The sequence below is a fragment of the Hydra viridissima genome, unplaced genomic scaffold (assembly GCF_058129835.1).
Source record: "Hydra viridissima isolate aposymbiotic clone 2 unplaced genomic scaffold, HvirCarnegie_v1 scaffold_11, whole genome shotgun sequence".
NCBI classification, from domain to species: domain Eukaryota; kingdom Metazoa; phylum Cnidaria; class Hydrozoa; order Anthoathecata; family Hydridae; genus Hydra; species Hydra viridissima.
In genome coordinates, this window is record NW_028324310.1 from 5073661 (window position 1) to 5099252 (window position 25592).

At 29.7% G+C, this 25592-nt stretch overlaps 1 protein-coding gene and 2 pseudogenes across 4 annotated transcripts; 2 read left to right on the forward strand and 1 right to left on the reverse strand.

Moving 5' to 3' along the window:
- Positions 1 to 424: 424 nt before the first annotated feature.
- Positions 425 to 2076, forward strand: LOC149881835 (uncharacterized; annotated as a pseudogene).
- Positions 2077 to 8056: 5980 nt separating this feature from the next.
- Positions 8057 to 25517, forward strand: LOC145191690 (uncharacterized). Of its 4 annotated transcripts, none has more exons than XR_016444805.1 (11): positions 8057 to 8505; positions 8729 to 9860; positions 10158 to 10439; positions 10551 to 10763; positions 10937 to 11197; positions 11481 to 11548; positions 11716 to 11950; positions 12283 to 12393; positions 12530 to 12644; positions 22605 to 23306; positions 25088 to 25517. XR_016444805.1 is itself a non-coding variant. In XM_090066057.1 (10 exons), exons 2-10 carry the CDS (start codon positions 8762 to 8764, stop codon positions 25302 to 25304), a joined length of 2601 nt encoding a protein of 866 aa, XP_089922183.1. In that variant the 5' UTR covers positions 8057 to 8505; positions 8729 to 8761; the 3' UTR covers positions 25305 to 25517. The 4 variants fall into 4 exon arrangements, 1 of the variants encoding a protein (XP_089922183.1); XR_016444807.1 differs by having other exon boundaries at positions 11716 to 11841; XR_016444806.1 differs by lacking the exon at positions 22605 to 23306 and having other exon boundaries at positions 11716 to 11841.
- Positions 16365 to 17537, reverse strand: LOC149881836 (uncharacterized; annotated as a pseudogene).
- Positions 25518 to 25592: the final 75 nt, after the last annotated feature.

Here is a 25592-nt window from a genome sequence, read left to right on the forward strand (position 1 = left end):
AACACTTAATATTCAGTGAAATTATGTAGCTCTACGTTTTTCGATGACAAAACATTTTGTTTACAAAAGTAGACATCTGTGGTTTGAAGAAAAAAATCACGAACCTTTGCACACATCACTTTGCAAAATCATTCTTTGGTTAAAATTTTGCGTCATTACACGAAATTTGGAATTTGCGGCAGATTTATTTGCGTGAGAAATTTTGAGTAATTTACTCAAAAATTCTGTTTAATTTTGTTTTTAGGGTAATTCCGCATCAAATCACCCAAAATTTAGAAAATTTTGAACCATGGGTCCTCAAATTAAAAAAAATTTTTTTTTACTGATGCATCTTAAAAAGAAAAGTTAACACATAAAATTTCAGCTAAAAATGTTGAGTGGTTGACAAGATACTACAATTTTAATATTGACCTGGTTTTCCAAAATGACCCGGTTTTCATAACATTCTGAAAAAACATTTTTCTTAAAAAAATAAGAAATAAAAATGGCAAAAATATGAAAATAAACATGTATAATGTTTTTTTGATGCTGAATTCAATAAAAGTACTTAAAATGCTCAAATATAAAAGGAACATGCTTAAAAGTTAATAAAACAACTAGTTTCTATAAACCAACTTTGGGGCCCAATATCTCAAAACAGCCCCCGTCAAATTATTATTTTTTTTTTTGCTGTTAGTATTTTCAACTGCTTACAATCTTACTAGGCACAAAAAAATCTAACTGGAAAAACAACTGAAACATATGGAACTTTAATTTCAAAGATCTATTACTTTTTCAAGAAATTACTTTAAAAAACTTGCAAATAGAATTCTGTAAAATATTATATTTAGTTTATAGACTCCTTAAAAAAAAACAAAAAAACAATTTTGTTATATTTAAGGAACATCCTGTTTTGTTTTTATATAAAAACTGAATAAGTGTGATATTGATGTGCATTTGTTTTTAAAATTTTGACAACTATATTTTGTAAAAGTTTATAATAACTAGTTTATAAAAAGTTCAGTTAAAAAACAACATTTATTGGTAAATTTTATTTAAATTTTAACAAATTAACAATTTCATATATATATATATATTTCATATATATATGTAGATTGTATATATATATAAATATATCTATAAAGAAAATTAACAATATCTATCAGTGTAAAAAAATATACAACAGAGGGATTCTGACAGGTTTAATATATTTCTATTTCAAAAAATTTTCCAATCTGTCTAAATTACATATATTCACTGATGGCTGCGCAGGACAGTACAAAATTTGTAAAAGCTTTTACAATCTATGCCAACTAGAAAGTGAATTTGACCTTAAAGTTGAATGGAACTTTTTTGCCACGTCCCATGGAAAGTCACCATGCAATGGGATGGCAGTACTGTGAAAAGGTTAACAGCACAAAAAAGTTTAAAACGACCATACAGAAACTAAATTCTCACATCAAAAGCTATGTATGAATTTTGTAATGGGAAAATGAAGGTTGTTAACTTCATTTTCATAAAGGGATTGGACTTACAATTGCAACATGAAGAGCAAAAAGAAAGGTACACTGGTGTAACAACTCTACCTGGTACTTGTAGCTTTCATCAATTTAGACATCTTGGAGATAACAGGGTTGGGGCAAAAAGGTGTAGTACGGACACTAATTATACAATTATCCACAATCTTAAAAAGAAACAAGATATATTTCAACTTGATACTGTTGCTTTAGGTTGTTATGTAGCTGTAGTCTGTGTAGTAATGGATCGGCATTGTAACTAAATCCAACCTAGAAGAAGTTGATGCTAAAGTAAAGTTTCTTCACCCTAATGGTCCATCAATCTGTTTTAACTGGCCTGAAAGAGACGACTACTGTTTTATTCCCAACACCAACATATTGAAAAAACTACCTGTTCCACAAGCTTGCTCTAGCTCCGGTAGAAACTATGTGTTTGAAAATGCTGAAATAGAGGAAGTACAAGTAAAATGGGAACAATATTGTAAACTATTACAAACACAGTCAAAATAACTTACATCTTCGATACCTTTAAAAATCTTGTATATTTAAGTGACTGTTTAAATTACAATTAACTTTTATTTTATTTTATTTACAAATATTTTTGGAAATTTCTTGAAAAAGTAATAGATCTTTGAAATTAAAGTTCCATATGTTTCAGTTGTTTTTCCAGTTAGATTTTTTGTGCCTAGTAAGATTGTAAGCAGTTGAAAATACTAACAGCAAAAAAAAAAAAAAAAATTTGACGGGGGTGTTTTGAGAAATTGGGCCCCAAAGTTGGTTTATAGAAACTAGTTGTTTTATTAACTTTTAAGCATGTTCCTTTTATATTTGAGCATTTTAAGTACTTTTATTGAATTCAGCATCAAAAAAACATTATATATGTTTATTTTCATATTTTTGCCATTTTTATTTCTTATTTTTTTAAGGAAAATATTTTTTCAGAATTTTTTTTCAGAACATTTTTAGCTGATATTTTGCATGTAATATTTTTTTATAATAAGGAATAATGTGTCAAAATATAACACAAAAGGAAGACACATGGTTCAATGGACTGGGTGATTTGATGTGGAATTACCCTTTAGGATTGCAGCTCGCGGAAATTTTTTTGCGTAAGAAAAAAGCTGCTTTTTTGCGTGAATTCCGCATTTCTCAGCTTTATAGGATAAGCCCCAGCATTGAAAATATAAAATCTAAAAGAAGCTACACATCTCATTCGATCGGACTTCGTGCACGAGTAATTGCGTTATGGCAAGATGGCCAAAGCCAAAGATCAATAGCTAAAACGCTATGTATATCGCCTACAACCGTTCAATCCATCGAGTAAAAGTTTAAAAAAGTTTGAAACCTCGAAAATCAACCTGGAAGAGGACGCAAATGAAAGACTACGGCGCGTCAAGATCGATCTTTGACCAAAAGATTGGAAATTAATCCAAGATCTTCAACAATAGCAGCAGCAAAAGAGTTGGAAGAGAGTTTTGGATTGTCTCTCACACCGCAAACAATTAGAAATTGCTTGCATGAAGCGAATTTACATAGACGAACACCACGCAACAAGCCGTATATAAGCCCAATCAATAGAAAGAAGCGGCTCGAATGGGCAAAAAAGTACGTGGATAAGCCACAAGAGTTCTGGGACTCAGTCATTTGGTCTGACGAGTCGAAATTCAATTTATTTGGCTCTGATAGAGCTGTATAGATATGGAGGAAGCCAGGAGAAAAGCTTCATTTGAAATGTTTGAATGCCACAGTTAAACACGGTGGCGGTAATATTATGGTCAGGGGATGTATGGCAGCGAGCGGAGTCGAGAAATAGGCGTTTATTGATCAGAGAATGGATCAATATTTATATAAATCAATTCTGCAAGATAATTTAAGTTCATCTGCAGAAATTGTCGGGTTGAAAGATAATTTTTTCTTTCAACACGACAATGATCGTAAGCATACGGCTCGTTCGGTCGTCGAATATTTAAAAGTTTCAGGGTTCAAAATGCTCGAATGGGTTGCTCAATCACCAGACTTAAACCCAATCGAGCATTTTCGGGCTCACGTCGAGAAAAAATTAAAAGATCGGCGAATTTCGAAGGAAGCCGATTTGAAAAACTTAATTTCGAGTTTTTGGTCGGAAATCGGGTCAGATATTACCAGAAACTTGGTAAATTCAATGCGTAGACGTTGTTTAGCCGTCATTCAGTCAAATGGTGGACCTACGCGTTATTAATTTTATATTAATTTTCTTTATTTTTAATTTAATTTAATTTTTTATATTATGCATGTTTAATTTTTTTGCCTTGGTTTTTTGATTTTTTATTTCTTTTGTAATTTTTCGTAACTTATGTTATTATTTTGTAATTTTTTAGTTCCTTTTTCGATAAATTTATATATAAATTTTAATTACTTAATATAAAAATCATAAATTTTAACTTAATTTAGTTTAAATTCAGTTTTAAAAAGTTTTTACTATGGTGCATGATTAATTTTTTTGCTCACTGTATATGTCTTTAAAATTTAGATTGTTGTAATAGAAAATACAAAGGAAGTTCATGAAGATAATCATGAAGAATAAGAAAGATAAGAATAAGAAAGTAAAAAAACTCTCAAAGAACAAAAAAAAAAAACTTTTCTTTTGATGCGATAAAAGTCATCTGGTGCTGTTGATAATTTTAAACGGCCAATTATTAAGCGTAATCTAATTTACAAAGAATATCTTGGAGACGGAGATACTACGTCTTTTAATGATGTTGTCATATCTGAACCATACGTAAAATACTGCAAAATGCCATTAAATAAGCGTCTGCGTCTCGGAATCGTTTTCTCGAAATGAACCAGGTAAAGCTAACAAGACGAGAAATTTCCCGGAAAAAAATAACAAGACAAAGGAAACGATTGTCCCGGAATAAAGTTATAAATCGGGACATAAATTTTGTCTCTGTATTTAAAAACTGTGTCCCGGATAATTACGAAACGTTACGAGACAGATCTATTACATTAACTAGATATCTAACTCGCGGTTTCGCAATGAAGAAAATTTTTTGCCAACCAAGTTTATTTTACCAGCCAGAAATGACGCACAGTGACTCAAAACAACAAAAAAATGGCAATAAACCCCTTACAACTTTTTTGTAAATACAGTGCCCTTTTCTAAATAATATTAAATTAGAATGATCATTTATTTAAAAAGTAAAAACAGTTATTTCATTAAACTTATATTTTATATTTTATGGTTAAAAGAAGTTAAAATTTTTAATATTATTTTCAAAGAAATCTAAAAAATGAGAGATTTTTATTTAGTAAAAATGGAGAAATTTTAATCTAAATTAAAGTCTATATTTACTTTTAAGATAATCTTTTAACTTTATATATTTTTTTGAAGAAATAGAAATGCCAATGAACCCATAAAAACCTTATCTTCCGCCATTTTTTAACAGTGGTTTATAATATCAAAATAAATGAAAATGGCGGAAAACAAGGTTTTTATAGACTCATTGACATTTGTTTTTCTTGAGTTTGAGTTTTTTACTTGTATAACTTGTTTCAACATATCAAATATAGTTTCAAGTAACATATTTTTGTCATCATATTCTACTTAGAAATGTGTTAAAATGTTTTATTTGAATAATGATTTACTATTTAAGAAGTACTATATATTTGAAATAGCATTACTTAACAACTTCAGTATTTCCTGTAATATACAAGTAGCATTATTTACTTAAACATTATAGGAAACGTAATGTAATAATTCTCAAAGAAGTAATAACATAAAATGTTAAACAGTGTAAAGTGAAAAATGATATAAAGTACTTAAAAATGTTTCTGATATTTATTAATGATTTTAAAAACAACAACAACAAAAAGATAGATCTTATCCGGAATATACGTGAATTAGGAGTCGATAAATTACGATTTTGGAAGGATTTACTTAACGAAATCAAATAAAACTGAAGAAATTAGCAAAGAGAGCATAAATTAAGGCAACTTAGATTTATTTCAGAAGGGAAGAAAAAACTAAAACAATGTGGTAGAAATTATGATTCTTTTATAGAAAAAGAATATAAATTGCTTCAAGAAAATCTTATGACCAATAAAAGTAGCCATTTTGGGTCTGGAAAACCCCATAAACAATGGATGGTCCTTGGAGAGCAAAGGAAAAGAGAAAAAATAAAAGAACTAAGTATTGAACATCATGCTCTATTGTTAGTCTCTGCAAGAATTACACTTTTTAAAAAAGTCAAATGTTTTATAGATCAAAAAAGTTAAAGACACTTTGGATAAAAACTTTTTCTTTAAATATGAGTGTAAAGCAAACTCTTGAATTAGAAGTGAATACTGACCTCAGCGATAATCAATATTAAATGATCAGAAACTTAACCCTTGGACACATATTTATCCCCTTCTTTCACGGTATTTTAGTGGAAAAATTTAAATACTATCCCAAAAATATTTTTTTCCCCCTAATTTCAGTTGCTACCATTAATTTTTATAAAGCTGCGTTTATATAGATGGTATAACAATATCAATAATAGCAACTGAAATAAATAATGGTAATTGTGCCAGAAATTTATTATTTAAATTTCACATTAAGGATTAACTTGCATGTTCCCAGCAAGCACACAACGTTGAAACAACGTTGAAATGACGTTGATCAACGTTGATCAACGTTATTTCAATGTTGTATGCCTGCTGGGTTTCGTTATGTCTTGTTATGTTCCGTTAAAAAGATGTAAATTCCAGGAAATTGTAAAGCTCCTATTTTGTCCGGGATATCTCGTCTCGTCTTGGTATAGTCCCGGATTTCGACTGAAAGTTTAAAATTGTCTCGATATTTATCGCTAATCGGGACAAACCTTTTAGGATCGTCTCTTCTCGTCTCGAATAAAAAAAATAACGAGACGCAGACGCTTACCAGTAAAGCTCGAATATATTTGACACGTGCAGAAACGCTTAGGAACCCGATTATGCAAACCTAATTCCCAGCATGCAAAAAATGTCTTTTAGACCATCTAAGACAATTAAGCGGACCATCTTGGACCGCAAAAGTATTCGATTTTATGAGTGAGATTTTGACTTAAAAAAGTACTTTAAATACGCCATCATTTGAAATCAATTTATTTGACATAACTTACGTGCAAAATAGTGTTGTAATAGCTCATTTGAAAGGCAATACTTGGATTATGCAGTAAATAGAGAGGTTTAAAAATTAATTATTTTATGCTTATTAGTGACACAAAAAATATCAAATTTGAAAAATATTTTGAAAAAAAAAAAAAATTAGAAAAAACTTTTTTATCAACAGCTTCAAATGCAAATGGCATGATGATTATACAAAAATATATGCATTTTATAAAAGCTGGATACTTAAGCTATAAAATGGTATATGATAATGTCATTTTTGAGAATGCTTTTTTTTTTAACTTTAGTCCACCACCTGACCCACTGTGCACTGCCATAATGAATCGAAACTTTCATTAGGTTTTTTTTAGTTTAGAAGACGTGTTTTTTATTTGGTATGGGATCATAATGATTTCCTAATTATATTGGTGTTTTAATCGTTTGTGGGTAAATCAATTTTCAATTACAACATTGTGATAACTTTAATTGAAATCACGTGACATAATTGATTCAAGTTACTGTTCTCAAATCAATCATTGAGCGAACTTTAAATTATAAAATTTTTTCATAAGTTCTTCTTTTAATTAAATCATGTTACTTACTGATCGTTTAATTGCCTTATATCCAATAGGTCAGTACAAAAACAAAGCTATTTTATTATTTCAAAGCAAATTTGAATGCCAAATAAATGTCATAGTAATGGGGTTTTTAAATATCATTGTTATTATTATTAAGGGTCTGCGTATCGTTTTATTTCCATATCGTTATCATACCGATATGATATTGGAAAAAAAAAAAGTGTCATGGGAATGATTACGATGTAATATCGTTATAAAAAATTTTAACCGGTACTGTAGTTAGTTTAAATGATGGTATATACCGGAACTCTCGTCATTCCGATGATTTTTTTTTCCGATATCATATCGGAATAATAACGATATGGAAATGAAACGATACGCAGACCCTTAATTATTATCAAAATATATTATCAATCTATCTATATTTATCTATATCTATCTATATCTATAGATATCTATCTATCATTCTACATTTATATATATATGTATATATATATATATATATATATATATATATATATATATATATATATATATATATATATATATATATATAAACTAAATAGTGCACTTGTCAGTAATTTTATGACAGTTATTTAGGTTTTTAAAAAAAATATTTTTTAGTCGGAAAAAGTAATATCGTAATAAATCGATAAGTATCGTTATCGTTTGAATAACGATATGAGTTACGATATTTATGGTACAATAAAATCGTAATTGATCAATAAATATCGAAACTTTATCGTGCAAACTTTTTGGGTACGTATTATTGTTATATAAAAAAACTTACGATATGCAAATTCCGATATCATATCGTATCGTCTCGTAATAAGAAAAGTTTCGATACGAAGATGCTTACTCTCAACTCCTTTTTTTAAAGCGCTAAATTTAGTGCAGGTACGCTATTTTTAGCGTAAAAAATAAAAGTTTTATGAGGATAATTTCACGAGTGAACTAAAAATACTCACGATCATGACATGTGTACCATTTATTTAAAAAAACAACAATAAACAGCATCTTACATACATACCAAATTATTATTAATTCAATGGATGCCTACAAAATAAGCAACTTCTGAAACCTAGTAATTAATATTTAAAAGAGTATCTGATTTCTTTTCAGCTGTGGCGATTGAAAAATGACTTTAAATTATATAAAGCCGCTTCTTAACCTTTTGATATCAGAGCTTTGATAGTGAAGACACCAATATAGATTTTGTTCTCTATTTAAATCGACCGTAAACGAAATGTTTTTATATCACTCAGCTTTAGTTTAATGCATTTTAATGGCCAAGATTACTCAATAACGATTGAGGCTTTGTCAAGGTATGTTATTTTTGAGATATGTTTTAACTAAATTTTTTTAAGGTAAGTGTAAAAACAAAAAGGAATAAATAGTTTTATATGTAATAATAAATCATAGATAAATGAAAAGCGAATAGAAAGTCCATATTTATGTATCTATATAGATAAATATATTATATACTGTAATATAAATACATAAAATATGTTATATACTATAAATTAACAGATTTATGCTGTATTTAAGGTTCAGAAAACCAAGAAAAGTCAGCATAACATAATGCTTCTATTACACGCTTTGTTTGTTATTGCCACACACAGTCATGTGTATGGAGTTATGGAAGATTTACCATTAATATATCGGGGAGCATGCATTAGTAATCCTTGTTTAAACAATGGTCTTTGCACAATAACTCCAAATGGTTTTCTTTGTACTTGCATTGGTGGCTATATAGGGGTTCAATGTGAAAAACGTGCAGATGAGTGCCCTGATGATAATAAAGTTACTTGCGAACATGGAAATTGTCGTCTTGATTTAAGTGCTCGTCCTCGATGCATTTGTGAAGAAAACTATCAAGGTTTAAGGTGTGAAGAAAAAGTTGACAGCTGCATGTCAAATCCATGTTTCTACAATTCAACATGTGTTGCTAAAACAATTGGATATGAATGCCAATGCCCTTTAGATACTTATGGAACTCAATGTCAAATAAAAAAAGAAAATATTTTAAAATGTGTTTCATCTTGTGATGGTTTCAGCAATGGTGGTAGGTGTTGGCATGAAGGTAAAAAAAGTGTTATTGTTGGTTGGGGGTATGGCGATTACATTTGCAACTCAAAAAAAACCTGTTTTAATTTCTCATCTAACATACTTGATCAACATAACTATATTGAAGTTCAACTAAAACCAATTCACATGCAGAGTTCTGATGACTTGGTATTTGTTACAGATATTGATGCTGAGCTCTATGGATATAGTTTTGTTCCTCATATTCTTCCAATGGAGACAGAATCTGAACTGGCCTTTAAAAATTGTAATATTTCAGATGCACTGCCCATTACAAATCTCCAAAATACTAATTCAAAGTTTAATGTAAATGCAACTCTTCTTGGAGTTGGGACACAATACTTTATTGCAGATATGAATGAAATTCATCGATGTATTTTGGGATTGCGACTAAATGTCACTGTTAAAGACAAAGATTGCCTAGACCCTTCAAATTTAACAGGACCACCATGTAATGGGAGAGGAAAATGTTACAGTGATTTTACCATGATATCATTTGAATGCTTATGTTGTGAGGGGTTTGTGGGAAGTTATTGTCAATATGAAGATCCTTGCTTCACAAATCCCTGTAGCCAAGGAGTGTGTAAGCTAGAGGGTAACAAATTTTTAAATTACTTTTGTTAAGTAAACACTTTTCAAATTAGCTAAATATTATGTTTACTTTTTTAAAATTTTTATTTAATTTCATATACTTAAAATTTGGACTCACAATTATGTTTACACATTTGAGTTGCATATAATCCTGACTAATTTAATTTATTAAGTTATTTTCAAGCACAATTGTTTACTTTGACTAAAATTTATTTATGTTTTAAAAATAAAGCCTCAACTTATTTAAAATAAATAAAAATTAAAAAGTTTATAAAAAATTTTTAGTATTTTAATCATTTAGAAGATGAAAATGGTTTTGTGACTCACCAATGTGAATGTGCAGAGGGTTTTGATGGTGTAAGCTGTAATCGAAGAATCAATGCTTGTGATAAAAACCCATGTTTAAATAATGGATGGTGCATTGAAGAAGGGAGTCATTATGTATGCCAATGTATGCCTGGATTTTCAGGGTTAAATTGTGAAAAAAATCTTGATCACTGTTTATCAAGACCATGTTTAAATGGTGGCAGTTGTGAAAATAGTTTCAATGAATTTCATTGTAATTGCTTGCCAGGATATAGAGGTATAGCTGCATATAATGAGTTTTAAAGATATTAAAAAGGGTCAAAATTTATTATACAGTATCTAAAAAAAGATTTTAGGTAAAGTTTTCTTACAATAATCTTGATTTTAGGTACAATTTGTGAAATTAATATTGATGAGTGTGCAGATTCACCATGTGTAAAAGGTACTTGCCTTGATATGATAAATAACTTCACTTGTGCATGCATTGCTGGTCATACTGGTAGATTATGTGATGTAGCCCTAAGTGAATGCAGTTCCAATTTTTGTGAAAATGGGGTATGTGTTAAGCAAAATGAAGAGTATTTGTGTAGCTGTGGGATTGGTAAATAAATTTCATTTTTAATACTTGCAGTTAATTTGCGTTTTTTTTTTAATTTCATTTTATTCAATGAAGAGAACTACCATAATATAAAACTTTTTACTCAAAATTAAAAATTTGAATTACAACAAAAAAGTGTTTTAATAAAGTTGGTTTGGGGTAAATTTGAACTCTAGGTTACACTGGAATGCATTGTGAATTAAAGGTTGACTTGTGTACATTTTCTAACTTCTGCATTAAGAGAAATGCTGACTTATGTGAAGATCATGGCTCAAATGTTTCTTGTATTTGTAAAAATGGCTGGTCTGGTAGTAATTGCGGAATAAATTTTGATGATTGTTTAAATAACAAGTGTCTAAATGGTGCAAGATGTGTTGATAAACTTGATGGCTATGACTGTAACTGTTTGTATGGATTCACAGGAGACTTTTGTGAAGGTGAGAGTTATGAAAAAGTGTTTTTTTAAATCTGCATTCTTTTTTGATCAATTAAAGGTTACTTTTATTCATTACCAATTCACTAAAAAGTCTAAACATCATAGTCATTATATATAGATTATAGTATGATAGCAGATCATATGTAGTATAGTATCATAGTATCATAGTAGATTGTATGTAGATTATATGTAGATCATAGTCATTACATGTAGATCATAGTCATTATATGTAGATAATATCATATGTAGAAATTATGCTATCATTTTTTAATTGAATGTTATAGTTGGTCCCCCCAATCAAATTGCTGACATTGAAATTGAATTCATTACAGACTCTTGTCAAAAACTGCTGGTATATTATGTTTATTATTCCATCATAGAAAATGTTCTTGTTTTGTTTTAGTTTAATTTTTTAATGTAAGAAATAATTTTCTTCAAATTAACTAAAAAGGTTGTTTAGATAATCAAATCCTCATTTTATCTTTTTAAAATGATCATAAACTCATTTTATCTTTTTAGAACGAACAAGTTCTCATTCATCTGACAGATAACATTGTCTCTGTACTTGAAAGTTTATGTAATTGTAGCTTTGAAAATAATTCAATGCTGAAAGAAAGCAGCACTAAAGTTCAATGCAAGGATGAGGTAGTAGGGAAATTTTCAGCTGATTTGAAAAGCTATGATGTCCAGAAACTATCAAAGATCATTTGTTCTTTGCAACAAAATTTGCAAAAAAAAGAAACAATTTTTATTTGTAAGGCAAATCACAGTAAATATTTTTTTAATAAAAATTTCCTTTCGGATCTTCTTCACCATATGTTCCTTCTTTTTGTTATTTTTTTGTTAATTCAATGAGAAAAGAGCACAGTGATGCATCAATGTGTTAGTTTGCATCAAAGTTTCTAGTTATGAAAAGTAGTAGATTTAAAAAAGGGGTTAAAAAAAAAGTGGGTTTAAAAAAATAATACTTTAAATGTTGTCTTGGAAACAATTTGTGTTTTCATGTAATTTGCACTTGATCTGTATTTAACCTGTGTCATCATCTAATTTGCACTTGACTTGTATTTGTCTTCATACAAACTCTAGATAACAATACCTATGTTCTCTCTGTCACGGATCAAAATAAGAAATGTAAAGACGCGCGAAAAGAAAAAAATGTGGCTAGGAGAGTTGACTCAGATACAAATAATACAATTGGTAAATTTATTAATGCTCTTTCTTGTTTTTTGAAATAAAAGTTGCAAATTTTTGATTTTAATGAAAGAAATTTATAATGCAGGAAGGTTTTTTTTCATTTAAAGATGTGGTTATTTTACAATGCGTTTTTTTAAAGGTGTTGTCATTGGGACGTTGGTTTGTTTGGCAATCTTAGCTTTCTTCTTCTTAGCAATATGCGCGAAACTGAGAAACAGTCGAATGAAAATTGGTACAATGTACAAGTTTCAAAAGTAAGTAATAAACTTAAAATAAAAGGGTTTGATTAAAGGGTCTGAACATTTCGCAAAACGTTAAATGATCAAATTGACATTTGATCAAAACAGTTTCAAAGTTTAATTTGCTAAACATTATGTGTTTTCTATTGAAAAATATTTTTAGTTGTTCTTGTAAAAATTTTTACAAGAGCAACTAAAGATATCATAATAAATTATCAATTTAAAATATTCCAATTTTTTAACATAATTCATTTATCAAATTAATTGTTAAATTCTAGGTCCACTTTATGGCGTCAAAGCAACCTCAAAAAATATATTTTGATAAGACGAAACGTAAAAATTGCTGATTTGAGGGCTTTCTATTTTTTGATATTTTTAATTTTAACAAGAAAAAAGCAACAAAAGTATTGGAATCAAAAAAGTCTTTTTAAGGGAAAAAAAAAGTTTGTATCTATATATATTATCATTTATTCTAACTATTTATAATTAATAAGTAAAAAAACGGCTTCTCAAATATTTGAGTTCAGCCGCGGTAAAGGATGCTGTATACCGTTCAAAACACAAACTAAAGATTTTGTCAGCCCGTTTCATTATAACAAGATTTTTTATGAACGACAAAGTGAGATCGTACTAGTTCATGGCAGACATTTGCGTCTGTTGGTTGTTTTAAGAATTTTTACAGGAATCTCGATTTCTGCCCTTTCAAATGTCTCAAGTCTTTCTGTTTAACTCACTTTAGATAGAACCTTTCGTATAGGACTGGTAAAACCATTCTTTTATTTAGTAGGTTGCTCCATCTTAGCTTATTAAATGCATGCATGAAAATTATTGAGTTTTATAAATAAATCAGAATAATTTCCTGGTTACTAGTTGTTCAAGATTCATTAACAATTCTCTATCTTTTTCTAAACCTGTCTAACACATATTGCTCAGGAGGAGTATACGTGTTAGATATTAAGACTGGGATAGATACCATCCCAGTCTCCACCTAAACTACATAATCATTTTACTATCTTCGCTTCATTGTGATCATGTTTTCTCCATGAATTCTCTTTTAGTGGATCTTCACTACAATTTTGTGTGAGCTTTATACTTAAAACAAAGAACGCTGAAAACCTTGTTGACATTCCTTTATATACTTAAAACTTAATCAACATTCCTTATATACTTAAAAGTTGTGAAGCGGCGAGCGTCAAAGAAAAGAAAGCAAAAAAAATATATATATATTTTTTAGACAAAACAAAAAAATGATAGGTAATTTTACTTCACGAATACTAGTAAAAATAGTTTTTAAGTTGAAAACGAATGTGAGAATGAAATGAAAACTGCATGACTTAATCTCTTTAAAGGAAAAATTCTAAAAGTTTTTTCATAAAACACTGAATTATTTTTCCAATTATACAATGACTTTTTTACCACAATAGGCATTTGGTTGAAAAAAGTTTATTTTAAAACATTACCTTTTATTTGAAGAATCCACGGGAAAAAGGGCAAGGTGACAAAATTCCACTTTTGAAATTTTTTTTTTTTTAAAAAAAAGTTTAAAATCAAGAAAAAATTTAAAAATTAAAAGAAATGTTTTACTGAATACATCACAAGAATGCGTCACAAGTACATCATAAGAATGCGTCACAAGAATGCGTCACAAGTACATCATAAGAATACATCACAAGAATGCGTCACAAGTACATCATAAGAATACATCACAAGAATACGTCAAAGATAAGTCTTAATTTAAATAATTTTGATTTTACTGCTTGTTAGAGACCGCCGACCGTTACTGTCTATCGGATTGTCGGATTGTGCACCGAACTATCTATGCCAAACGGTTCAAATTACTTACGGATTGATTTGATCCGAAAATAATGCATCGGAAAAAAATTCGTTAAAATTTTTTCGGATTATTTTTTCGGACTGCAATCCGATTCGATACTTTCGGATCGGATTGCAATTCGAAATTTTTTTTTTGAATGGACCTTTCCCATAAATCGTCAAAAACGCAATGCATTGTGGTAGTTGTATTCATTTAAATCAAAACAAATGTTGAAAAGCGTAATAAATTTGGTTGTATTCCCATAAAATGAATACAACTACCACAATGCATTGTGCTTTTGCCGATTTATGGGAACGGTCCATTGAAATCCGAACCGCTATTATTTTTACGGATTTATACAGATTCAGAATAAGGAATACTTTTGAAATAAGATTCATTTTTATTTATAATATTCAAATACAAAATAAAACGAAATGATTTCCATGTTAAGAAATAAAAAAAGTTAAAATCACACTGAAAGTTAATCATTTTCCAAAGTCATTTCCTGGCCACACAACGCACAGTGAGTCAGAAAGGTGAAAAAACGGCAAAAATTATATAACTATCATATATAATTATGTGATACATCAATATTATCGTATTTTGGGTCAAAAAATTTAAATTTTCCATTAAAAATAATTTTTACGCGTACCTAAGACGCGTAAGGCACGCGCATACGCGTGTAACTGTCTTTTACGCGCGTAAAATATAACCTAAATAAAAAAATCGAATTCCTTGATCCAAAATACCATATAAAAGAATACCACATATTTTTTAATCTAAATATTTCTTGTGCCTAAGGCTCGTACTACTTACGCGTATACGCGTTAGAGACTTTTACGCGCACAATGACTGACTTAATTTAAAAAAATTAAATTCCTCAAACCAAAACATTTATTAATTAAAAAGAAAAACTGGTTCGAAAAATATTTTAATATTACATAATATTAAAATATATTAAAAACAAAATAAATATTTATCTTATCTAATTTTTCTTTCAAGAAAACAAAAAAAGAAAACCTAATACTAATAAAAAGGCTTTATTTCATTATTAAAGCATTAACAAAGATAAAACTTCAGGGGTAAGTGTTTTTCCATTTTCAACCTTCTATTTTTTAAAACAAGTGTTTGATATTACAGGATCACTTCTAATCAACAAGTATTGGTACTGGTTTTTCATAACATTCTTTTTAGATATCTTGGCTGTATGGTTTAATTTAGCTTTGCGAATTTCTTTATTTAGAGCCCTTGTGACTCTTCAGAGAAGTAACCAATTGGCAGTTCTAATGCCTCAGATATCTGCACACCATGTTCCAAGAGTTTATGAACAGTTGGGGGAATCACATACCAGCAATAGTTTTTGAGTATAAGAGCTGTAGTTTCATAGCAATACTGGCCAAAACTTTCAGAGTTCAACTCATAACAGGAGCATACTGCTATTAGGATTGTCCTCAATCTAATAATTACATCTACTGCCACTCCCGTTATATCAGCGAAAGTTTCAGCATTTTCAAATGCTCTTCTGGCAGTGTTTCCATCGTTAGTGTTGCCAAAACTCTGTTTGGGCATATCAACTATAAGACTTAGCTCTTCTCTAAACCTCAGTTGAATGTTCGTTTTTTTACTCTTTACTAATGCTTTTTCAGCAGGGGATTTGGCAAAGTATTTTTTATATCCTAAATGTAAAATATATTCAAAACATCTGAGCCAGCAAAGCAGAGCAGAAAGACCCAAAGATAAAGCTTTTTCATTGATTGGTTTAGATCTGATCAATGCTGGGTTATTAAGTTCACTGGGCTTAGCTCCGCAAACATTACATGATTGCGAGGACAGAGTGTTAGTGAGGGCATTAACCACTTTACCATCAAACATGGTTAAATCTAGTTTGAACTTAAATGTGATAGTCGTATCCGGTTTGCCTTCCTCTACTTCTAACTTTACTTCAAACTTGACTAGTCTATTTATTTCTGCTTTTAAAAGTTCATATTCATTTCTTATCAATTCTTCCGTTTCTTTTTGATATTGGAGATGGAGGGGTCTACAGTAATGTGTAGTAGAGGGCTTTTTATTTAACCATACATTTTTGTTCATGATGGTTAATTTAAGTGGAACAACAGCTGTCTGGAAAAGACTTTGTTCATTAACTTGGCCTTCACCAATATTTGTATCAGTGTATTTTTGTTTATAGACACTTTGACTGGAGGCACCATCAAAAACACCTTTAAAATGAAGTAGACCTTTAAACCTCCCCCCAATTTCAGCAAACATTCTCATAGAGTCTTTGTATTCCGTAAAAGTTAATATCCTTGTCAGAGTATGATTAAACATACCCTGTAGAGAAGTTGAAGCAGATGTTTCTGTCACAATTAAACCCTCAGGATAACATTTGTGTCTCTCATTCTTAATTTCATGAAGTGAAGGATAAATATCTGCATTATGTATTATCGATGAATTTCTAATAGTTTGATACTGTTCATCAGAAAGGTCACACTGAATTTTTAAGCTCAAGCTTTTTAAGCTTCGGTTTTCATTTTTATCGGAAAATTTTTCTTTTTGATTTTATCTTTTTCAGAGTTTGTAGCACTTTTCACAAGATCAACGAAGTCTTTTTTGCTAGGATCTCTAGTGGCTTTTTTTATTGAAACTAATGGCAATGCTTCAGCAGGATGTTCAGCCAATTTGGCAACCTTAAACAAGATAATATTTAAGCTTGTAAACTATTTTTTTAACTGGGTTGAATTTAATCTATTTATTAATACCTTAGATCTTCTGCTTCTATCACCTAAATCTTCCCAGTTCTTGCACTTTCTGCCTGAACCTGATGCAACATTTTTTTTGTTAACAGTAATATCTTTGTTCAACCAAGTTCGCTCGTGTTCTAAAAGTCTAGAGAAGGTTCTTGCATACTTCCGCAACTTTGATCGGAATTTACATTTAAATATTATTAGAGTTTTCTTTAGATTTATCATTTCAGGTTTTTCAATACTTTTATAGTATAGACCCTCCAGTCTACAAAACTCACGTAGAAGAGCCTCGAGTAAGTTATGATTAATTCCTAACTCTTGAATTATAGGAACTAAATGTATTCTTTTCATGTTGAATGTAAGCAATGAACTATTTTAAGTTATTTTATACACAAGTATTAATTTTAAAACATGCACTATGCCATCAAACGTTGCATATATTGGTTTTTGAGGTTTGATAATTAGCACCATCTGCATGAGCATGAGTTTTTTTTACTAATAGGAACTAAATGTATAATTTGTGTAATGAATGAAAGCAATAATATTCGCTACTTTATACGGCAAGTTTTAATTAAAAACGAAAAAAAAAACAAAAAAACCGAAGTATTTCAAAGGTCTTATTTTAATTGGGGCAAGTTTGGGCAAATGATTTTTATTTTTTCTGCTTTCATATATACCTATTAATGGGAAAATATTAAAACTACCATGGAATCTAGTGGAATCGTTTAGTTTTTAAACTAAACTCATAATTAAACTAATTTAAAAAATCAATTTATGACACATTTTTGAGATCTCAGTAATGAAAAACTAAAAACAAAATTTATTGTCAAAAATGTTGTTAGTAGTTGCCAAACATCTTAAACATATGACTTCAAATTAAATTTTGAACTGTTTTCACTCATGTCAATCTTAAAAGAGTGATACAAAAGCTAGATTTTTTTGAACGAGTTTTCCGATAAATAAAATAAAATAAGTCTCGGAAAAAGGCGTATAAATTGGTGAAATCTTGAAAATTGTTCACAAAAAAGTTAATTATTGATTATATTAATTATTATTTAGTGGTATTTAGTAACATTATAATTAAATTAATTAATTTCCAGCAATACTTTTTTTATGGGGGGTTTTTTGCCGTTTTTTATGGATTTTGACTCACTGTGCAACGTCTTGAAAATTGCTGAGTCGCTTAGTGTTTTCTTTCATATATACCAACATCTCAACCTTTGAGATTGAAAGATTGGCTCTTCTAGAGCTGTATATATTCTCTGCTGTTGAGAAAACTCTTTCAGATTTTGATGATGCAGCAGGTATGCCGAGGTTGTTTCTGGCCAGCCTTAAAATCATTGGGTAAATATACTGGTTTTGTTTCCAGAATTCCAGTACATTTGTACTTGCTGGAACTGGTTTTGCATTCAAATATCCCTCAATTTAAGCTGAAATGGCTTTCTTGGTGATTGTTTCACCTTCAGGATTTATGTAACCTGCACCAAACACTTTCTTCCTCAGTTGTTAGGTGAAATTAAAGTTGTCATCATCTTCATCATCCATCATTGAAGGGGAAGGGGTGCTTTGGCTAGCCAAAATTTCATTTTTTGACAGTTCATCCATAGCTTTCTTTACTGCAGTTTTGACTTCTTCAAATTTTTCCCCCTCATCCACAAAGCACAAGGCCTTGCTTTTAGGATTTAAAAAATGGAGAATTCAATATTAATCAGCTCCCCTTCGAATCTTTTGTTTAGATCTTCATTGAATTAGTGAGCAAACTCTGATGACACCTCGGTTTTTGGCTTGACACAGGCCTTACATTTTGCCTTGTTTTCCTCAACTTTGTTGAAGAATTCTCAAATATTAGATAGCTCAGGCATCTGAAAAGAAAAAAGAATTAAATAACATAAAAAGGGAATAAATCGGATTATTTGAATTTTTCCTTAATATTTGTTTTAACAAAAAATGATATTTTTGAGGCATGCATAAGATTTTCAATATTTTTCAAACTAGTTTTTATCTCTATTTCTATTTTCATTTCTATTTCTATTTAAGTAGAAGAAATATAACAATATAAGTTTTATCGGACCAATCCACTAATTAAAGCAAACCGCAAAGCGAATTAATTCGCAAAGGAATTCAATCTACAAAAAAAAAAAAAAAAAAATCCGCAAAAATTCAGTTCGAAAAATTTTTAACTTTTTTATCAAAATAATATAATAATGGCTTACCGTAATAGATGTAAGTGAAGAATAGAAGACATGTTGATTTGTTGAAAGAATTGTTGTAGGTTAAGATTTCCAAATAGGACAGGGGTCACTACTATAAAACTCATACCGATCGGAATTCACGACCATTTCATCTGAAACCCGCTGAAATGAGCGGATTGTTACTATAAACATATTTTTTCGTAATTTCCGCTAATTTCAGCGTAAAAACCCAATTAAAATTTACGCGATCTTTGTGTAGCGGAAATCGTAAATCCGATAATTTGAGCTAGCTTTTTTTTTAACAGATTCTTGTTTTGAAAACAAAAACAGAAATCAAACTCAATCTCTAACGTTTCTCATTGACAAAATTAGAATAATAAGTTCCACATTTCATTTTTCACTGTCCACCTCGACAACAGATAATCAACAGTGGGTAAGAAATTTAAAATATGAATTTGGGCACAAATAAATTTCTTACTTTTTTCAGATCAAACTCTATTTTCATATGAATTTCTCCACAAATATCAAACACCAAGGTTATCATTGAATATTATTTGCAAAAAAAGAGACTATTAAAGTTAGTGTCACTAATAATGAAAGAAACTGCTTTGCCAATTACAAATACTTTTATCTAGATTTCTTTATATTACAGTAGAACACACTGAATTTGAATGTAAAAACTCAGAATTTAATTATAGAATAGTTGTACTATATTCTATGGAACTATTTGAGTCTAATGTCAAAAACGATCTCATCCAGTGGTATTAGCTTTTGACTCCCCATACTACTTTTGTTAGAATCTGTCACCTTCTTTGTAGTCACTTGTTTGATATTGTCCCAGAAGTCCTACATAGTTAAATAATACATTTTAAGTTTGCAACATTTTACAACATTGATTACATCCTATACTATGATATTGCATTATTGCAGTATTTTGCACCGTCTATATTAGGAACCATTTACACCTTGGGCAATAGCTCACTTTTACTATATTAAAATATTGTCAGGTAACTAAAACTGATGCCTGGCAATTTTTATTTTAGTAAAAATGACACAAATTTGCCAACTCACAAAATGTGTAAATGGCATCTAGGGTCAACATAGACAGGTCATACTAAACCAATACTTTTTATAAAGTAAAATTATCAAGGATATGATAACCAGTGACTTTCTCTCTCCTACAAAACTTACACTAAATGATTAAAAAGAGAATTAAACTTTTCAGGAGATAACAAATAAAGTTGTTCGATTAGTCAGAGCAAGCTTAATTATTACTTTAATTTCTCCTAAAAAAAATTTTAAATAAATGGGAGTCGAATTGTTCAATTTTAGTTTGCTAGAACAACTTTTAGGATGTTTTTTGATGCTTTTTAAAGGTATTTATTGTTATTTATAGTGTAGTAGAAGTGGCGAAGGCTTCCTTGTAAGGGCTTATAATAAGTTGCATTCAGGACCAATACATTTTGTCTGGTCAAAATGGGTCCTGCTTCTAACAAAACAAACTGACATCTAATGTGAATAAAACTTGGTAATCTAATTTTAAACTAGGTTTAGAATACTTTTGAAAATGGGTAGTAGATGTTTGGAATGGGGAGTCCATTTGCAACTGCTTTAGAATAGATAGCCTCAGATGCCCAGGTTTTTTTCAAGATTGGTAACCTTTGGTGTTTTTGAGCCATCTGTGACTTTTCACCAAACCTTCTCATTAAAACATCTTTGAATTGTTTAATCTTGTCTGCCAAATTTTTGTGACAAACTCAATGACACTTGAGCTATGTAGGCTCTTTTTTTCTGTCCCCTTGGATAAAAAACATTAAAGCACATTAAATATAATGAACTAAGTGTGAGAATAGTATTATGTATAGGGTCAACACAAACAGGTAACAATAACAATAAAGAATAACTTTGATGTAATGTGATGAAAATTATTTAACATGACATAATAATTTCACTACTTTAAAATTACTGTTTAATTGTGGCTGTGTGTCTGTCTTTGTTATGCCTTAGAAAAAAAAAATTTTTTTAATTGGAAGTTCTATGACATAATTATTGCATTTGTGGTATGTCTATAACATAGGAAAATCACAGTGAAAAAATTACTTATAACTATTTAATCGTTAAATCGTTTAATAAAACATTGATTAGCTGGCCTTGTAAATTGATAAAGAACGTCTTAAAACTCCTAAAACATGTGAACGTATGACTGTGGTAGTTACACAGAAAGATTCATAATTGGAAATAAGTATGATATATATTTAAGATAAGGATATTGGGTTTACTTACATTTCTTTTTTGAAACTTGTTTTTCTTGTGGCATTTAGTTGAAAGTTTGCACAACTTTCCATAATATAAACAAAACAAAATGGAAAAAAACAATGGATTAGTTAGATAATATCTTTTTGTTTTTCATGAATCCGCTAATATTTTCGTCGGAAAGTTTTTACGATACGAAAAAAAATGTTTATAGTAGAGGCAATTACGGATTATCGGGTTTACGCCAATTTTGTCGAATCCGAAGAAATTCATCGGGTTTACGATTTTTTAAGTTCCGATCGGAATGAGTTTTATAGTAGTGACCCCTGATTGAAAATAAAAAGAAATCCACTATTTATGACGCGCACATAATAAAAATGTAATTTTTTTGGACCGCACCATTTAATGGTGACGCGAATGGAACGCGAATCGTATAATTCGCTAAGCGAATTAAAGTTAAATTGATTCGTAAAAACTTTTCTGATTAATAATCCGAACATCAAAAAGAATCCGCAAAATAAAAATCCGCTAGTGGTTCGTAAAAATTTTTCGGATTAATAATCCGAACAGCAAAGAGAATCCGCAAAAAAAAAAAAATTCGCTAGTAGTTCGTAAATTAAATTTTCGGATTATCGTTTGTAAAATATTTAACGATCGGACTGTTTTAATCCGCAAAGAAAGTCGGATTGACTTTTTGCAAATTTTATGAACCGAATCGCTGGTGCCTACTGCTTGTTAATATAGGAAAGATCTTTTTCGGATAAATATATATAGATAAAGATATAGTTATACTATCCGCAAATGAAATTGTACCACTATAAAATTCCTTTGCAAATTATTTACAAATTTTAATAATTTTTTCTGGTTAACATATTTCTCATTACTAAAAACGTTTATTGCATGAAATTTATTTTAGGTATATTTATGAATACCATTAGAGTAATATATTTAGGAATATAAAAAATAAATTTAGATGCCTCGTCATTAATACATTTTGAACGGGGACGCATTATCGCGCTACATGAAAATGTTGATACGTTTCGTAAATTACGTCGAAGCCATTCAACTATTATCAGATGCTTTAATTCCTGGATAAGTGAACAAGCATTAGCGAAAATACCAGGTTCAGGTAAGACTTAATTGGTGTAAGGAAAGATGAGAATGGGATGAGAAATGGAAAAATACCATCTTTAGCGATATGGGCTCGTGATGGCAGAATAAATGTACGACGAAGGGTGTCAGAAAGGGATGAAAATACCTTTATTTTAACACGGCACACTGCACCTATTATTGGAATCACAGTATGGGGTGCTTTGCATGTAATTCTAGGTCACCGCTACCTTTGCTTCCACGTACAACAACTACTACTATGTGTTACAAATGGGATATTTTAACAGAACAACTCCAGATCTCACTTGACAAGTTCAATTCTAAAGATTTTAAAGGAAAATAATGTAAATGGTATGTTTGTACAGCGTGTTCTCCAGATTTATCACCATTTGAGAAACTCTGGGATATGATTGGACGCCGCTTATTGATAAACGCTAATCCAGCAACTACAAGGAATGAATTATAGAACCAAGTAAATGCTGTTTATCAAGAAATACCTTAAGAAACAGTTTCCAATCTAATTTTGTCGACGTATAATTGTCCAACTGAAGGTTTAAAAAAAAGGGTGGGTACACTCATTAAAATAGGTGTAATTATTTATAATGAAAATTTTTTTTAATATGTTATGACCTTTAATTTAACGTTTGTTGTACATTTGCAAGAGATAAGAGTCTAAACCTTTATTAAAACATGAAAAAGCTTCAAACTTTTAGAGGTATTTTTATGCTTTAAAAAAGATTTACACTTTATATCAAAATAAAATATTCGAGCATGATGTCGGCTAGAAACATTTATAAACTGTAGTCGGACAAGCGTCTAACTTAGTCTAACCGTTGACCGATGACTTCCAGTCCTGCTTCTTGTTCTAACAACAACCTTATGTAAAATTTTTGTTACAAGATTCTTTTAACACAAAAATTGCATCATTACTTCCATCAATGAACCTGAAACAGGTTTTTCTAGTAAAAGTATTTGCTTCGAAGTCTTTTAGTTGTTTCTTTTCCTATTTTATTTTTTTTTAGGATCAGTTGCTAAATCAGGTGTCAATTATGTCCTTTTTAATAAGGTCTTCAATATCTTGAAGAACATTCTTCAGATTAATGGACATATTTATTTTTGTTTCCAATGATAATTTGAAATTAATTTCTGCAATCTCCAGCTCACTTGGATTTAAATATTCTTCAAGGAAACATTTAAAAACGTTTCATTTTGTAACTTTTCTTCTTTTATTCTCGTTTCCTTTTTCTCTCTTCTAAAAAACTTTTCAGTCCTCCTCTCCCTTTTAACAACGAGATCAAGATCGCCTTTTAAAGGCTTTTTAGGACAGGTGTGCTAGTATGCAGTAAATTTACCCAAAAATTAGAATTCAAAGAGCTTATTGCACAAAGCAATTTTAAATCTATAAGATACTTTTTTTTTTGAATGATGAAATCAGTTTACAGTTTTTTTTGTTGTTGTTGCTTTTTACATTCCAAACAGAGTACTCTGGATTTGCATTGATCGCCCTGATCACCTTTTGATCAAGTTCTAAACTTGATAGACATCTTTCTCAGTTTCTTGACTTTCTTTTCGATTCACGACCTTCACGTGAAATTACTTGTACGTATCAACACGTATTTTTACGTATCTAAATATATGTACGTATCTACGAATATTGGCTTTTTCTCGCTGCTTTTTTTCAACCTTAAAAAATTCTTTTTCCGATACCAATTCGAATCGCTTTGCTTTCCGATTATGGAAACCAAAGCGGTTCGGACTTTACTCCTTACCGTTTACTTTTTAAATTTTCAACCATTGGAAAAACAACATTGGAGTCTTTTCGTTTTAATATTTTTGAGATGAAGATGAAGTGTCTTTGTTACATTCTCAAGTTTTCAATTTCCCATAGATGTATCGATTACTCGATAGTTTTTAATTAAATCCTGAAATCTAATTTCTTAGACTTTTTTAATTCCAGATTAAATAAGACTGTTTGAATTGAGCTAACTGGATAAATTGAAAAACGCAACCCGTCTAACTGGATGGCTATACTAGAGATGAATATCAGGCAATTATCTATCACTGTTCTAAGAAAGTTGTGACCACAACAAGTAGTTGTGGCTACGAACAGATTCTTGTTTAAAACTTGAAAATAAAGTACAACGTATTTACATTCGCAATATTTCGTCTCTTTTATATTTCCTTGACAATATGAATTTCTGATGTTAAGTATGTAAATAGTAAATAACTAAGTGATAAATTTGATTCCATAGTCAACATTTTAAAAGCAAGATAGCAAACCTAACCATATTTGAATTCTGAAGCAAAATATAAATTACTTCCATGTTACTTTTTTGTCTATTGTAGAGAAAATATTACTTTTGATAACGCTGCGTACGCCGGGGAAATATACAATGAAAACGAAACCATATACGACTGCTGTGAGTCAACCGTGAAAACCGATTCCCAACAAACAAAATGGGCGCACAAATACGATAATTCAAGAAAGTTGTTTTTAAGAGAAAGATCGATTCCTGTTGGTCGGTTATTTGATGTGCATACTAAAGACGAAAAAAGTAACTAAGAACATGTAACAAGTTACTCTGGAATGAAGTCATTAAAAACCAAAATTATTTTGCGAGGGATTATTTTGAGAGATAACATCGATTTTTTAAGAATTTTTTTTAAAAAGATTTTCTTATTTGATATTTAGAGAATGTAAATTATATTTAATGTAGAAATTTTTAAAATAGAAATTTTTGTACTTATTTGAAGTCAAGTCAAATGAAATGTATTACTAGCTTGTTTTAATATCTTAAGCAACCATTTTGGCAAAAAAAAAAAAAAAGGAAACGAAATTTTGACCATCATA